An 18,929-nucleotide genomic window follows, 5' to 3' on the forward strand; every position below is an offset into this window, starting at 1 on the left:
TCACATTTGCACATATTTGTTAATCATTATTGAGTTCCAACATATCTCAGGTCTTATATACACAGGTGCTCTTTTTTTTTTTTTAAGATTTTATTTATTTATTTGACAGAGATAGAAACAGCCAGCGAGAGAGGGAACACAAGCAGGAGGAGTGGGAGAGGAAGAAGCAGGCTCCCAGCAGAGGAGCTTGATGTGGGGCTCGATCCCAGAACGCCAGGATCACGCCCTGAGCCGAAGGCAGACGCTTAACTGCTGCGCCACCCAGGTGCCCCATACACGGGTGTTCTTAATGTAACTTCCAAGGAATTACGTATTTTCAGTGATGCATCTAAATTTTAATTTGCCTAAAAAAACTGACCATACCTGTGATTTTCATGTCAACATGGATTTTTCTGGGATTTACTAAGCTTCTTGAAAACCAAAGCGATGTTGTACTCCATTTTTAATATCTTCTAAGAAAATATAGAAATCTGAAAAGCTTTATGATCAAAGAGGATTTTATAAACTTCATCTGTAATATATTGTTAGGAAATCTGACTTGGGCTGTTTCCATAATAATCTGGCTACTGTAGATAATGCTGCCTTAAGCATTGGCATACATGTATCCCTTTGAATTGGTATTTTCAGTCAGAGAAAGACAAATGCCATATGATTTCACTCATATGTGGAATCTAAGAAACAAAACAAACAGGCAAAGGGGAAAAAAAGAGAGACAAACCAAGAAACAGTCTCTCTCTCTCTTTTTTAAGATTTTACTTATTTATTTATTTGACAGAGAGAGCGCGAGAGAGAAAGCACAAGCAATGGGAGTGGCAGGCAGAGGGAGAGGGAGAATCAGGCTCCCCACTGAGCAAGGAGCCAGACATAGGGCTTGATCCTAGGACCCTGGGATCATGACTTGAATCAAAGGCAGACACTTAACTGACTGAGCCACCCAGGCAGCCCAAAAAACAGACTCTATGGAGAACAAACTGATGGCTCCCAGAGGGGAGGTGAGTGGGAAATGGGTGAAATAGGTGATGGGGATTAAGGAAGGCACTTATAATGAGCACCAGCTGTTGTATGGAAGGGTTGAATCACTATATTGTATACCTGGGACTAATATTACACTGTATGTTAACTGACTGGAATTTAAATAAACACTGAAAAAAAAAAAGGGGAAATCTCAGACTGTGCTAGAATACTAAGGGAAATTTTCAACACAGAGCTTACTTGAAAAAGGAAAAAGTGTCCCATCACACACAGCTTCTTTAATAGCATCCAAAGAAATTGCATGTGTCTTTTGAAACCATGGTAAGTTAAGCCTTATTTCAATGCAAGGAGATGGATTAGGTACGTTGGACATGCCCCCTGAAATTTGGAACATCATGCCTAGAATGTACCCCCGAATACAAAGAAATAATGAATTCTTGAAATAGTTCCCTGCATACTTGAAAAGAGCCATTTTAGCTAACACCCAGTTTATACATGTTAACATATAGTTAGTATGTACATATGTATGTAACTATGTATAGTTAGTATGTATGTTACGTCATGAAAAGAAATCTGTGAAATGAAATACCCTGGGCATATTTCATCGATGAAAAAGTATGTACTCAAAAAGGGTTAAAATTACTATCACATGTTATACTGTTTGAACACGGCTCTGATAGGGTGGGGCTGATTCTAGGACAAGCAACTGCCATGTTTGTCCATGGGGTGCTTCAATACCGCCTTCAAAGATAAAATTAGGACTTCAAAGAATCATTGAAATGATGACCCATGATTTAACAGCCATGATTTAATCCCTGCACCCAGGTGAAAGAAAGCAATTTTAAATTTAGTTAAATTACATATATCATAAATACACCTTCATATTAATACAAATGCAGAAAGATATAACAGTAGATTTAAGATTCAGTCCATACAGATAGCACTTTAAAAACAAATGTTCTACTAATCACAAATTATCTTTATTAATTACAGTTACTTAAATGTGTAATCAAAATGATAGAAAAAACAAAGGCATTGTACTTAATGGTCAAGAGGTGCTATTGGCTTAATTATGGAGTTGTATTCAATTATAAGGGTCTAAAGTCTGAACTTCATCTTTTTGTGTAAGTTTTGATATATAGAGTGTGTGTCATTTTAAATATTAAATATTATTTACCAGACTTTTCTGGTTGTTTCATTTATACAAAACTGATCTTTTGTCGAAATCTGCACTCGAAGATGAATCAAATTTGGCACTTCCCTCTTGCCACACAGTGAACTGGACATAGCAATGACTATGTCCCATCTCAGCCAAAAGGTCTATGATGGGAAACTGGCACATCGTAAATCTAGTGGCATGAAAGTGATTTTTGTAAAGAAGAAATGACACACATTTAACCAGGTCTTGTTACAATCTTCAAGTTGCCATTTCTATCTCAGATACAACCATTAAAGGGAGCAGAGTGGCCCTGCTGTTATTCCTGTCGTAATAGTTCCACTGAAATATGCAGGGTATTTAGTATTTTCGATATAGATCTTTTTATCAATGTCTCTTCAGTATATGACTTAATGCATGAACACCTTTTCAAAACTCAGTTGATGATGCCAAATAAAGTCAGCCTACATTTTAAGAATAGAAACTAAATAAATAAAGGGACCATGTTTTAATTACATACAGATAGTAAGGTTTTCTTCTAAGGCTCAAAAAGACTTTTATTCATAGGTTAATACAAGGAAACAATTGAGCTTGGAATTAATGAAAAAACACTGTCATCTTATGAAAAAAATGGATTCTGGATTTAAAAAAACAATAATTGAAGTAAAAATGAGATAATTATTTTAATAGCCTATTGAAGATTTCAGTCAAAAAGGGAGTATACAATTTGGACACCTTATTAATCATTGTTTTTTGGAGTTGTGTGAATTGGAAGCTACTCTGTTGGGTTAACTCAATTAGAAGTGCTTGCAGATATCATAAATCTCTTCATTTTAAGTGCATCATTAATTTTATGACAAAATTAACCCAACACCATTAGAGCAACAGGCAAATCTTGACAGCTATTTTTTTTAGACCATTCTAGTTGATATTTTAGGGGTCCACAAACAATTTTAACAGTTCACTAGGTTTTAACCTTGGGCCTACTACAGCTGATGGGATTCTAGGATCAGCATGACATTATTGTTTCTATTGTCCTGTGGGAACAGCCAATGAACAATACGGCTAGCTGTGATACATGAGACCTTTCCTTACCACACAGAACCATCCTTGATGTGTTCACTCTAACAGGGAAGATTACTTTCAGCTTTCTGCTTGCAGTGTTCTGATAACCTTGCATATTTAATTGTAATTGAGAGTCAAGTGACTTCTACAAAGGATGCATTTTAATTAGTGATCAAATGAATGGGGAGGCTGTTTGTCTAGATTTTCTTTCTTTGTACTAATTAATTGAGAGTCAAGGGTCAGGATCTTGTCTTGCAGAACCCATTGAAGACATTCATTTCAAATATTTATATACAACCACTTACAAGCATAGGACTCAGAGTTCATTTTACAATCTAATATAGGCCAAAAAGGAACATTTCCATGAATGTGCTGGCGTCATGTTGCAAGTAATAATGATGGCAAAGGAAATATTCAAAAAGGTTTATGTTTTCTGTTGCAATCTTTAAGATGAATAAAAGTGTATTATTTTAAATATCATTAAGCAAGGGAAAGAGAAATCTATAGGCAAAGATTATATCTTAATTGAACAAAAATTATATTAAAAATAAAGGGCAAATCACACCAAATTTGAAGAGTCTGTAGAAAATAAATGGAATGTAGAATTGAGGTAGTCTTTTGCATTCAATTACTCAAAATGAAAACATTTAGGCAAAAATTATTTTAGTTCTAAACTTCACCTTGTGCCTGGAGTTATATAGCACTACCGGAATGGTCACAATAATGTCAGTCTTGCAAATGATTTTAAAATTTATAAAACTATAAATAATAGCCTAGAAAGTTTGCATTTGACATGCCGGTATTTACTAAACATTTGAACGACCTTTCCCGTGTCACTGTGTGGTTCTGCAAAATGTGAAATGATTGAGGATCCTGAAAAAGGGTGGGGGCACCTGGGTCGCTTAGTTGATTAAGCAGCTGATTCTTGATTTCAGCTCAGGTCATGATCTCAGGATCATGGGATAGAGCTCTGTGTCGGGCTCTGTGCTCAGTGCAAAGTCTGTTGAGGACTCTCTCTCTCTCTCCCTCTGCCCCTCTCGTGAGCACATGCTCTCTCTCTAAAATGAATAAATAAATCTTAAGAAAAAAAGGAGGGTGAACATAGCTCTATGGTCAAAATGAATGTATGTTGCTGTTCTTCAAGCATAAAAGAAATCTAACCCTTCCTCTGACACAGATGGAAACAAATGCCTTTGCCAGATCAATAGTTGCAAACAAAATGCCACAGTTTGTTTGTTTTGTTTATTTATTATTTAGACAAAGGGTTTAAGATGGGAATCACCACCGCCACATCTTTTAAATCTTTAATCGTGGCATAAGTCTCTGAAATTTCCCTGGGATTTTGTTCTCGGTTTTATTTTACTATTCAGCCAGAAGATAGGGCTGTTTGGGGAGCTTCCACATAGCCCTTATTTTAATCACTTTCTCCACAAATGCATGTCAGAGTTGTGCCAGATGCTCATTATACGCATCCCAATTGTGTACTGAGAGGGTAGAGAATAACTTTTGGGTAGATCCTTAGATGTACTGGATCCACTATTTGATAAACTTGGGCCAGAACTTTATTCATTACTTGGAGTCCGCAGCTTCCCACTAAATGGGGGGCATGATAATTTTAAGGTACCTTGTTATCTTTATCCATTTGGATGCTGTATCCAACAATCCTCAAATGTTCTGCGTATTTTCTTTTTTCATTGCGTGGTTAAGACTGGTAACTGACATAGAACCCTTTGGTCTTCCAACCTACACAGTGCACCTTAAGTTGATTATTAGCTAACCTGAGTTTATTTTCTTTTTTAAGCCTTCAATAAGTTATCTAACAAATCAATGCTTATAATTACTGTTGTTCCATATTGTTTAAGAACCACAGCTACCACATAAGCCAATGCTTGATCTTCTTTTCTTTTGAAGATTTATTTATTTATTTGAGAGAGAGAGAGAGTCCAAGCAGGGGGAGGGGCAGAGGGAGAGGGAAAGAATCTCAAGCAGACTTCCCGCAGAGCATGGAGTCTGGCTGGGGCTCGATCTCACAACCCTGAGACCATGACCTGAGCCAAAATCAAGAGCTGGACATGTAATCAACTGAGCCAACCAGGTGGCCCTTGATCATGTACCTATAATTCATCACAGTCAGTGCTAGTGGGACTCTTAGAAATTGTGGTGTTACTGCATGTCAGGTAATCATCACTCCACTTATCACCAACAACGGGGTCTTTATTATAACTGATTGGTGGGTGAATCTGTTTTACAATTCCTTCCTGATTCTTTGCTTTGGCAGGCCACTTCATATTTCCCAAAGCATAGCTTGAGACAAAGACTTTATGCAGTTTATATAGGGTAGTGATCTGGAAACTATTTAGGGGAAACTGGGAATAGTACAACAACTATACAGATGGGTATTTTCAAATTGCTTACCACTATGAGAAACTTGGGGGCTGGTTTCTCAGAGAACTTCAGAAGAAACAGGAAGACTGAAGCATGAATTAGCTGTCTAAAAGAAGGAAGGAGCACTTTTTATTTATTAATGTTTACTCCGTTGGTAAGTGGTTGCTCCATGGAGCATTAACACCATCATATTCCCAGGTCACACATACCTGAGTGCCCGGTGGGTTCCTGTAGAATTCCTTGTTCACCCCATGGTCGGTCCTTATATCATTTGTGGTCAAATAATCAAGGTCAACTAAGAGTGCAGCTTAAGTAAGGAAGAACTGTAAACTTGGGTGATATGAGGGGGAGCACATTCTAGAGTGGATCATGAAGTTGTTGGACCAGTGAGGAAGAATATAAGAGAATTTATTTAACATCATGGCAAGAACACCTAGAGCTTGCCTTTTGCACCAGCTCAGAGATGCCCCAGGGCAGAAAGCAAGGGTGCATTATCGGCCAAATAATGCCTCTCAAATATGTGCATGCCCTAATCCCTGAGATCTGTGCTTTGTTACCTTACTTGGCAAAAGGGACTTTGCAGATTTATTTAAGGTTGTGGACTTTAAAAAGAAAAGATTATCCAGGTTGATTCAATCTAATCCCATGAGCCTTAAACATAAAGGGCTTTCTCTGGCTGAAGGGGGAAGAGATCATCAAGAGGGAAACCAGGGAATTATAAATCTGATGAAAATCTGAAACATGGTTCTGGGATGTTCTGGGGAAGATGTGTGTTTCCCCCGTATTCTTTATCAAGATGAAAAGTCCTGGGATCTGTATTAGAAAAGGAAGTGGGTAGCCATCCTTCCACAGCATAGTCACTGCCCCCAATCCAAAATTCTACAGTCTTCCAAAGAGTGATGCTGCCAAAAAATAGGACAGATACCTAGGACTGTTTCCAAGAAAGGGAAGGGGTGTGGAAGCACTAAAGAAGCCTGTCTCTCTCCCAGTGAATTTACAGAAGGTTGGAGCACAACATAGGACATATTTGGGGATGTGGATTACAGAAAGATTCCTGGTACTACGGCATACAGGAGCATTGACATTTTTATGCACTTCTTTATTTCATTATTTAAGTAAATAAAAATATATTGATATGAGAATGAAAATAATCATACTGGGTTCTAGGAGAGACCCACTAGACTATATGAAGGAAAAATGGTCCAGGAGTTATAGGCCTAAGAAAGATATTTAAGAGGCATAAAATTTGTGAAAAGTGGGAACAAATAAATATTGCCTAAGCTATGCACTGGACAGCACTGGAGGTAAAGTGTTTTCTCTGTAGTTATACTCAGTAAATGGAAAAGAAAAACATAAAAAGCACCTTGGACTATTATTTTTTTTTTTTAAATTTCATAGCACAAGGACATGAGGGCATCATTCCTTAGACTTACAGAGTTGAAAAAGATAACTTTTGAAAATTGGTTGATATTGAGGGTAGGAAATAGGAAACAGGTACTAGGACACCTCAGCAGAAATCCATAAGAAGAAAATACACTAAACAGGACAATAAGAAACTAAGTTAAGAAGGAAGCTGAGTAAAATAGAGAAGGACTCTTCGCTGAAATACATGAATGCATGAAAATCAATTGAATCTGCAAGGAAAATGTAATCTAAAAATGTGGGTCAGAAACTTGAAAATCTCTTCTAGGATAAAATGAAGAAAAAGAAAAATTGTTAAAAATGATACAAGTGTGAGAAGAAAGAAAAACTTAATCTAAGGACTTCTGTGTATTAAAGAAATCAATTTGGACAAAAGAAAAGAAAGATATCTTGAAGAAAGCGAATCTCAGCTAAAAACATTGTTGTAAGTAGACAAAATTAATAAAAACATAAGTGCATATGTGGCAACATATTTTTATTATAATTTGTTTTGTGTTTTTAAGCCTGGGGAGAAATGTTACAAAAAAAGAAAAATCAGTTTGGTCTCAGACTTATCCTTAACAACATTGGAGACCAGAAGGCAGTGTGAGGCAGGTGCAACCTAATTTTGCAGGAAATGGAAAATCTCCATACATTGCGTTGAGTTGACATTTGTTTTTGAAGACCTTAGAGAGATGTTTGTATAAATACAACAGTTCAGCAAATATGCCACAAATAAAGGCTTTCTATAAGTATATTTGATGAAATATACCAATAAAATAAGACTTAAATCAAAATAGATTAAGAATGAAAAAATCCTATAAGAAAAGGAATGATGAGTTTTTTTTTTTTTTTTAAAGATTTTATTTATTTATTCGACAGAGAGAGAGACAGCCAGAGAGAGAGGGAACACAAGCAGGGGGAGTGGGAGAGGAAGAAGCAGGCTCATAGCAGAGGAGCCTGATGTGGGGCTCGATCCCACAACGCCGGGATCACGCCCTGAGCCGAAGGCAGACGCTTAACCGCTGTGCCACCCAGGCGCCCCAGGAATGATGAGTTTTAAAAGAGAAATATTAAATGTAAAAATAGTTGAAAATATTCCAATTAATAAAGGGGAGACAAAAAATATAAAAATACTACTTCTTTTAACGTTTGTCAAAATAAAACCACAAACTGTATCAAAGGTAATGAGGGTAAATTAGATTAGGGGAATCTAATAATATTAAACTTCTCATATTAAAGGGAAAAAAAGAGAGACATTTTTAAATTTTGGATTTGTTAGTATATTTTTTAAAGTTAAAAATATTTAATAGTAAAACAAATAATAAATAAATAACTTTCAAATCAAAAGACAAAAATAAAACCATGCAATATGAAGTATGCATAGGATAAGCAGAAGCTGAATAAAAATAAGTAACTAAATAAAAGGCCAGGAAAGATATAAAAACAAATATTTTAATGTTATAATGTTATATTTTAAAAGCAGGGTAGAAAATTTAAATTTATGCATGAGTCTACAACAAACAAAAATTCTTTAAAATGGTAACTGGTTATATCTAGTATTTAACTTAGTGGTAATTTTTCTTTTTTCTTCTTATTTATTTTCTAAATTTTCTAAAATGACTTTTTTTTTTTTTACAATATAATAAGCATTATGGGATACAGGTTATGACAACATAGTCTAAGAGGAATACTGGCTTCCTGTACTGTCACTTTGGATAGAAAAAAAAGAGAAGCAAATGGAGAGAAATATGATGATTTTATATTAAGGAATAAGAAGCTAGGCATTAGTTATCACTCTGGATACAGTAGTGATTTCTGAAATTATAAACCAGAGAAGCTAAACATGACTGAATTTTACCTAAGATAAGAGAGAAATGCTCTCTTCACAATTAATGGGACATCAAAGTCAGTTTGTGAAAATACGTGAGGTGTGTGTTGTTGTGTATTTATATAGATTTCCACAAACATACCATTGATGCCGGCTGACTGCAAGGACGGAGGTTACTCCTGTTAGCCATCTCATTGTCCAGTTATTTCCTACCTAACTTTTGATATTATCCATCGAGAAATGTAGCTCATTAGTCACATTACTCTAAATTTCAACTCTGTGTATTGTTTTTTAAGTATCTCCATAACCAGTCTTATATTTCAAACTCCTAATTTTTCTTCTCAATCATATTTCACAGTTTATTCTGTATATGAAAAAATATTTTCTCACTTATACTTAAATTACTGACCTGAGTAAGATGTGTTTGGTTTTCACTATGGACATTATCTTTTGAAAGGTGGTAACAGTTTTATTATAGGTTCCTCAAGCTACTATGGCATAAATAGCTAGAAAACATTTGCATCACGAGGCTCATATTTAATGTATTAAAACTGAAGAAGAAACTACAGTTGAAAAATTATCTTGGAGTGAACAAATGAGTAAAGTGTCAGTACTGCATTGCTTAAGTTCACCGTTATCTTACAAACCCCAGCTAAAGGGGCAGACTATCCATCAGAGAGAATGAACACATTCTAAGCACAGAATGTATCAAATAGGCCATCTTTAGTACCAATTTTTCTTTTGATTTTTTGATCACTTTGGGTACAAAAAAATGATAGGATTCACTAGAAACTATTTTTCAGAATAAGTTATAGCCACTTAGGTATAATAACTGCTAGAGAAAAGTTAAACCAGAGAACTCATTTCATTTCATTTCTTTTCTTTTTCTTTTTTATAAGACTAGATACATGCATAGCACATTATGAAGTACATATTCCTGGACATCTGGATATTATATCATCAAAAATTAAACGTTGTTCTGTATAAAACTTCTGTATATTATTAATTATCTTTATCTTTTTCTTGATGTGTTAACTTTCTGGATATATTAGCAATGGGATTGGTAGCAGAACTGAAAAATGAACCATATTCTGGCTTTTTTTGTTTTTCTCACATTTGAAAAACATGGAAAAAATCATTTTTTTTGCTATATTATCTGTTAGTCATCGTCACAAAGAAGTGTTTGAGTCTCTCCTTTTCTTACAAGTTACAATTCAAGGGTTTCTATTTAAATAATGATTCTAATTTACATTAAATTATATCATCTAATTTTGAAAAAGCTTTCATTAAATAAACTGATGGAAACTGGAATGGGGAATTAGGTAAAACTGCTTTCAAAAAGTGGTGAGTTATATTTTACTCAACTCTGTGGGATCCTTAGTCTCATATTTTATTATTTAAAGTAAAACTACATGAAAGAGTTGACTCTGTAAATAGTAATAGTATTCTTAGAGAGGAATCAGATTTTATATTAAGAGTATCTGTTTGAAGATATGGACATGTGAGAGGCTAAAGGAAAAGAAGCAGTAGCTTTTCTCCCTATTCCTTTCACCATATATACCAATTTCCCCAGTTAGGGTTTGGAAATTGTGGGTATTTTGCATATTATAGTTCATTTATAGTAGCTATAACATACATTGAGTATTGAACTTCTTCATATCTGAGTCATCATAAAAACGGAAAGTATCATTCATACAAAAAAAGTACAAGCTTAAATCTCAACCTCAAGAACCAACTAAATAAGCATATAATTGAACGCAAAATAAAACAATCATAAATGGCATTAAATGGCGAAATAAAACACATTTACATAAATTAAAAACAGCCCAAATTTACACAAAACTGTGAAAATTTCTAAATGAAAATTTCTCCCTTAGTTGGTTCTCCCTTTTTGGTTTTGTTTTGTTTTTTTGTTAGTTTTGTTTTGTTTTGTTTTGTTTTACTATATAGGCACTTTACTAATACCAAATTTCTATAACTCATGCAGCACAGTATTAAAACCTTAAAAACTTGGGAGGGAGCGTCATGAGTTTAATGCTGAGGGGATTTTTTTTCTTTTCTTTTTTTCTTTTTTTGACTTAGCTATTTCAGCTGGGAGTTTTTTAATAGTGGAAGGCAGAACATAGCCCTAGACCATTTGTTCTTAATAAGTGCAATTTTTTCCACAGAAGAAATTTGGCAAAGTCTGTAGACATTTGGTTGTTGCAACTTTGGGTGGTATTAGTAGCATTTAATGGATAGAATGCAGAAATCCTGCTAAATATCCTTCCTTATAAAGGGCAATAAAATTAACTGGGCCCAAATGTCTAGAGGCTGAAAACCCATATTTGGATGAATAGTCCTTTGAGTAGGAAGGAAAATTCACCATGAAGCATTCATTTTTAGAAAACATGTTCCATCAAAGCTTGAAGGAATGTTTTAGGAAGTGTTTTGGTGATGGCATTTATAAAGGATGGTCACCACGGAGGAGAATTCTGCACGCAAATGTCTAGCATTTATATGAGTTTTTGCATAAGAGAATTGAAATAGAAAGAGCTAGAGCTATATAAATACAGTAAATTTAAGTAGTTGAAAAATATCTTTGTCCTGTAAAAACTTGAAGGCAAAATAATTGCAAAAAGAGAGACTATGAACTCTGAAGTGGTCTTGAATTAACCAGCATGGGATGGTGAAGCGTAATGTGGACACAAGGACCATGATAACGTACATGGGACCTCAGGATTAAAGAGTATGTCCCGAACTCTCTTGACTCTGATTTTCATCAATGCCCTAGTGAGAAAAGAGGTTGTTGGGCCAGACTCTGGGTGTTAGTTAGCTGTCTGTACATCATAGATGATATGCTAGATATTTACACCACTGTTAATTGTATCAAGATCATCTCAATCTGTAGGTTCTGTTTCTTTCAGATAATAATTTCAGTTGCATTTATAAAGCTCTGATGTAAAAAGGCTGCATTGGGTAATATAACTCAAGGATAGCTCCAGTAGATCAGACCCTTCTGTATTTGCTTCTCCACGCTGATACTCCAGGGATGTACACAAATAACCATTCCACTTCCAAAATAATGCCTCAATAGCCTCTAATGGAATCTGAGTTTCCCATAAAGTACACTTTCTGAGAGTGGGAAAGGGAGGAAGAGCTTTGGCTTATTTCAACACAATCGTCACACTACTGTGGATATAACCTACCTCTCTTTCTATTGCAATATAAGAATCCGTAATAAGCAATGTATGATGGGGGAAAAATATAAAGCAAGGAAAATGTTTCTGCTCCAAGAAGAGAGAAAATGCTTTCTCTATTGTGCCCTTAAAAGTGATGCAATGAAATCAATCCAACCCAGAAAGTATGCTCTAAGGCTGTAACAAAAATTATGTCTCATGTTTACTAAAATAGTTTCCTAGGGATATTACAGTCCACAAAGAAAAGAATTTTCTTACTTTTAAAAACTACCCAACACAAGCACTTAAATATGTAGAATTTCATTTAAATAAGTCAGTCAACAATTTTTTATAAAGTATTTAACACTTCATTGTAGAAACATAGGCAAAATGACTATTATAACCAAAATGAAAAATACTGTTCAATTTAAAAAATGTACTTAAACAAGAACCTGAAAAAGTTTATGATATGCATAACATTGTTCAAGCAAAATTGCACTAGTATTACATAAATCAATAGTTTATAAAGGCCTCAATATGGCAAAGTTTAGAAATAGGTAGTATGCATGCACATAGTACAACAAAAAGTCTCTTTATAAAACAGCAGTTTTTTTAATGCTTGTACAAAGGGATAAAGAGCAACCACAAACATATTTCATCTGTTAGGTTAATACATTATGACAGCTAAAAGTCAGTCATGTCTATCAGAGGAACAAAAAGCCCTCCATACCTTGTGAATAAATCTTTTGTGCCTTTAAAGATATCTGTATAAAAATGCTATCCTTTTTTATACAACTTAAATAAATCGTACTTGTTTCAATCAAAATTTGAAAACAAACAAACAAAAAAGTGAATGGGGCCCATGTGTTTTGCATAACCAAAAGAAACCAGAGTACCAGAGTAACTGGTCAGCATTTACACTCTCCACCTTTGATTATGGGCAGATAATTGTTCTTCTACAACCTGGAAAGTCCTTTAAGAATATATTTTGAAGAGGGCAAATATTGGATTAGTCATACTGTATATTGAAAATATTTACCAACTACTCTACTATAATGGCTGTTTTGCCACCTCCTTTTGACCTAGCAAAGAGGACGCATTCACATAATTGAAATTCTATCGTCAATTTGTGTGCTTATACATTATTGTTCAGTGTTCTGTGTGGTAAGGGGTTCGGGTAATCTTCCACAAAATGCACATGACTGGGAAGAACTTCCTAAGGCATGAGTACCCAATGCCCTGTTGTGCTCTAGGCTGGCTATTTACCTCAGGACTGAGGGAGAACAAGAGGTCTTATTCCATAGCAAGTGTGGTCTTTCCACTTCCCGTTATATTTTTGCTATGTTCTACCACCTAAATATAACTATTGTTTATAGGGTGTATATGTTTAGTATATCACATAGAGTCCACTAAATTTTGGCAAATGTAGTCATAGGCATTCATGCAAATTTTTAATTGTATATATTTTTTAAAGTTTTTCCTCAAAATTTTCATCTATCACTTGGCAATCTAAGGCTAATTTCAAAGCAGGTGATGCTGGGTTTGTGAGGGCTAGATATTTTCAGCAGTCTGAATCAATCTTAATGGGCACAAAGAAGAGAGTTGACCATTCAATCATTCTTCCATCAGTTTAAATGGAAAAATAAAATGACATTGTATTACAGCTTTCAGACCATATAATGAAAAAGTGCAGAGATTCTCTTTGTGGATTAAGTAGAACCAAAAAAGTTCATATAAAATAGATTGCTCATATTCACACTACAAAGAAATATGTTGTTTTTAATTTTAACAAATCCAAAGGTGAATCATATCAGCAGCATTGTTGTAAATTGTATTGTAGTGCAGTTCTTTTTCATAAAAATACCATACAAATGGTCAATCAATAGTCATCAGCAAAAAATAAAACCCAGAAAACTCAGAAAACAATTAACCAGGAGAAAGATAAAGAAGGAGGTAATGCTGATGCCAAAACAAGTATAATACTGTTGGAACATACAAAAGTAATCCTTATATTTTATACATTTATACAGCATATAAAAGGTATCACTGATTATGCCACTGTCTCTCTTATCCCAATTTCTATTTTCTTTGGAAGCAGTTCTTTCCTTTCATCAACACTTCCTAAGGAGTTTCGACAGTTTTGCCCATCCATATATAGTTTTGCATACACAGGATTGGAGTAATTTGTTGGCTGAAGGAGAAAAAAATAGATAAAATCAATTTTTATCATCAATTTTGACCACATTCGTTATTTTCTAGGATGTCTATCTCTCAATGTTAACCACATTTACATGCAATACATTTAATTTTCCAAACAGTAATTATATAAATGTAACTTAAATTCTATTTACAGGCTTTAGTAGACTTTTGTGCGGTATTGGATAAAAACATAATTGTACGTTTTTCAGGTAACTTGTGAATCTAAGAGGAACTTTGACATAATGGTAAAACCCCGAGGATATCTTTGTGAAGACAATATTCACTGAGAGTTTATTTAAAAGCATAAAACATTAAACCAAATCATCTTATTTCCAGTCCTTGTGTTTGCCCCCTTATTGCCATAGCAGTGGCAGGAAAGTGTATTTACAGAAAGTCATCTAATTGCTTGAGGCTTATAATTTTTTCAATATGCAGTTAACAACAGGAAAACAAGGAATAGTAAAATATATTGGTGGAATAGACTTTAAAATAAAGGCAATATTTTTGCTTTAAACAACTCATATGTATTTATTATTGTGAATACTTTTGGACTCTTCCAAAGAATTAAAGTTCATAGTCATCTTAATTTTCTGAGATACTTAGAGCACTTTGAAGTAGAATCGAGACATGCAGAAATGATCTCTTTCGGTTGAAAAACATTCAATGTTTATTATTTTATTAATTGCAACTTAACCCAAGAGAATACTGTCTAGTTTTTGTTTAGTTTTGTTGTCTTCCCAAAAGCAGAACACTAAATCTTAGTTCCGACAAAGAAACATATAATTTTTGAGCCATGCAAGTGAGACAAACATGATAAAACATGAGAATGAAAACAGTTGACGGGAGAGAGTTACAAGGGAGAACATACTCATCCCTAGGAATCTTTGTACCCTTAGTTTCATCCCTCTTCCATCTACCATGCACCATGTAACTTAAGACAGAGTACCTTTCTCTAGAAACTAGTTACTAATTAAAAAAATTTTTAAGAGTGGTCTCATTAGACCATTTCTAATTTCTCAACATGATGCCACATTTTGTAGTATATTTTTATTTAAGTGGACATCAAACTTGTAAATTACCTAAACAAAACATCTGAATAGGAAGTGAATAAAACCAAACATGAATTTAAGTTTAGATTATTCAGTTTAAATTTCTGGCTAGAGATTTCTAAGAATAGCAAATACTCATTTTTTTGGTTAAAGTGCTGTGACATTTTCAAAAGCAGCAGAAGAGATATTTCTCCTTAATAGCTTGTCTAAAATGATAACGTGTTTTCTATGTAATCTTGCATAAGCGGGACATCTAACATAAGCCTCTGATTTTAATGCTGTTTTGAAATCTCCTGTTAATTAAAAACTCAATTAAAGACAGCCCCTATCTAAGACTAGCCATCATCTTTCATTGCGAGGGGTTCTGTGATGGAATGGATATGGAATAATGAATTTTCTTCTCTCACCCCAGCAGTTAGTGGTCCTTTCAAATCAGAGTTTAGGTAGATGGGAGGCGCTGTGTGCGGAAGCTTGAAAGCACTGGACCCTCCCCCTATATACCTGGCCTGTATGTAAACAGAGAATTTTAGTTTCCAATCTAATATCATGGAACGATTTTCATTGACATAAACTCATATTAAGTCATAAAAATAGCATAAAAATACTCATTAGCCCTGGGTCACCAACGGTGGGCTCATTGTAGCTTTACTAGAATAAGAAAAAAACTACAAATATTGGATCTGTGCTTCTTAAGTAGACATTTCTATTATGTAAAGCTTACAGATAGACACACCATGCATCAAGTCACCTCCACACATTTCCATTTATTTAACTTCATCCATCCCAAAGGAATCATATCTTTGCTAACCACTCAGTGAAAAATCCCCAAGCCTCCCCCACTTAAGGTTTTGTCTCTTTGAAAAGTTCTGACAATAGTCCATTCTGAACACTCAAGTATCTGACTGCTTCTAATTAAAGATTCATCACCACTCTGTATTTAAAAATAATTAAAAATGTTACATTTAAAAAAATCTGTGTTTTGGAAATCTGACTCTCCAGATGAATTACTAATTAAACTAGTTCACTAAGTCCCCGTGCAAGAGCACTGACTTTAGATTTTCTTGGGTCTAAGGACAGAATTAGCCAATCTGGTATACTCATATTTGGGATAAAGTATTTATTAGTGGCCCAAAAGGGGGGAAAAACTAGCCAAAACTTGAAGAGCATAAGAAGTTAATGTACAAATTTGAAATTAATTAAAGGTGAATTGAAAAAAATTTAACTATCAACTCTTAACAATGAATAATCACAAAGTTTGGAACAAGGGCAAGGGTCTCAGAAAAAGATTTTAAATTTAAAATCAGGTCAATATTGCCTCTTCATTTTCCCCCACAAAGATCTCCCTGAAAAAATATTGAAAATAGTCTAAGTAAGATTTGAGATGAATTTGGAGATAAAATCAGTAAGTACTAATTTCCTTTTTTGTAATCTTCAAACTGTTCTGTGATTGCCTCCATAGTCAAATCTTTTTTATTAACTTTATTTACTACTTCAGTTATTTTGATTAGAAGGTATGATTGAAGTATAAGGTTTAACCATTTTGAAAATAATGAAAATGCTCAATAAAATCCTCTTTATGTGTAATGCAATTTTTATTTGATCATATCATGACTATATCAAACTGTCATGACTCAGCGAATACTCTATGAAAACATTTGATTATTAAGGGGGCTTCGGTGTGGCCCTCTGCTTTCCTCAAAGTGTTTATATCTGTAAGAACTAGTTGTGTCTTTGCAATTACTTCTTAGGCAACAATTCATATTTACATTTCAAAAATCAGAGGCTGGTTAGACTCAGCCATCTAAGTCACATTAATGTAATTTTGGTCAATCAGTCAGCAAATTGGTAAATAAATATTTATTGATTATTGCATGCAAAATACATTAAAAGTATATCTGTGGGGCATTGAAGCATAGTTTTATCTTCCTAGAATAAATGTGGAAAAATTTTTAAATGGAGTACTAAAAAACTATTTTCTTTAAGTATCCAAAATTGGCTTATTTCTATCACTAGAAATAAAAATGATGGGGAAAATGAGAACTCTCCTTATGAAAGTGTATAAAGTATGTCCTCATCAGTTCATATTACACTTACAGTGTACTTTTTCCTAAGAAAAATTCAAAGAATATGAGAAGTCTATTATTTATCTTCTTCACAGATAAATTATCAAAAAACAACATGCACCATATATAGAGTCTTCTATTTTTAAGTAGAAAACACTGAAACTTAGGTTTTTAGGATTTATTTCATGAACCATTTCAAATGTAGGAGTTAATTAATGAATTAATAATTAATAGTAAATATAAATTTACTTCTAATTGAGAAAAATCACTACAATATCCTCTGATAATGTAAAAATTTATATGTGCAGTAATATTTGATTCCTTTTCAGACAAATAAATATTTGACCATCAATGTCAGGCTCAAGACAGTCTGGCCATGGATTCAGAACTAGCTTGAATGTATGGGACCCTATTCAACATCTTTGGGAACAGTTATTGTTATAAGTGAAAACCCATTTGGACTATAGATTGGTTGCTGTGATTATTTACAATGTGAAGGTCATTTTGGACAAGGCACCTTTAATATATCAAAAAATAAATTAGCTACCCAATAAATGAATAAGCTAAGAAAAATCATTCCAAAATGTTGATGCTCTTAATTCCAAAAGTTGATGTTCTTAATTCACAGTAATATATCTATAATTAACATGCAAAATATGAAGATAATACAGTGTAGTGAATCTTAGCAAGTTTATTTTATCTGGATAATTGTATCATTTATCTATTTCTCTTAAAAGCTGCTAATCTGAGCATCCAATGATAACTTTACCAAAAAAGTCAGATTTTTAGGCTGTGTGTATCAATGACATGACTCAAATCAATAGGAAGGCTACTATAGTAGAAAAATATATTTTCAAAAGTAATTTGATTACAAACAAATCCAAGGGCACAGCTTAGTTGAATCAATGACACACTACTGGAAATAAAATACTTATTTTGACAATGAAGTACTGTACTCTTTATTATTAAAAAAGAAATCAGACAGTATTTTTATACTAGGCTGTATATTTAGATATGCTAGCATATTAACACATTTGAATAAGACATTATTTTAAGTAACCTATACATGTTTATAAACTAAATGAATGAATAAATATGTATTTTCCAAAACATGTTATCTTAACTTCATGCTTCAGGTGAATGCAATCCATAATTTTATTTTTTTCTTTAAAAGAGACTATAACATTCAGTGCATCCTAAAGTTCTTTACTATAACTTCAGATAAAAGAAATGCTGATAAAATTCAGGACTAATTATAGATAAGTGACTCAGGAATGTTAGTGCCTACTCTCCATCATGTTAAAACATATTACCTTGGTTGCATCCACCATAAAGCCAGGATCTAAAAGACCTCCATCGCTGTGATCATGACCCACCTCATACATGTTATAAGATGGGTTGCCAATTTCTACATTGATTCCTCCATTGATAATAGGCTGTCTTCTAATAGTTTTTGTCCTAGAATATGTGAACATTAATATAAGTATAAACTGTCTCAGTATTATAATCATGATACATAAAGCTATCATATTTGTAGATTTACTGACTTGTTTTAATGTAACTCATAGAAAGTTCATAAATAAAGTGCATTCAAAATAAATTATATTTAACAAGTTATAGAAGAACCAAAGAAGTCTTAATGTGATAAGT

The 18,929-nt window shown here is 33.7% G+C and overlaps 1 protein-coding gene across 1 annotated transcript in view; it reads right to left on the minus strand.

The window, feature by feature from the left end:
* Positions 1-12,279: 12,279 nt before the first annotated feature.
* The window catches only part of LRP1B (LDL receptor related protein 1B), a 576,984-nt gene continuing 570,334 nt past the window's right edge, over positions 12,280-18,929 (minus strand). The window contains 2 exon segments of the mRNA XM_087859483.1: positions 12,280-14,159; positions 18,593-18,737. Of these exon segments, the coding sequence (XP_087715609.1) occupies positions 14,019-14,159; positions 18,593-18,737 (286 nt within the window). The 3' untranslated portion in view covers positions 12,280-14,018.

Source organism: Ursus americanus, chromosome 1, assembly GCF_024610735.1.
Source record: "Ursus americanus isolate L20-20 chromosome 1, mUrsAme1.1.p, whole genome shotgun sequence".
Taxonomy (NCBI): Eukaryota; Metazoa; Chordata; class Mammalia; order Carnivora; family Ursidae; genus Ursus; species Ursus americanus.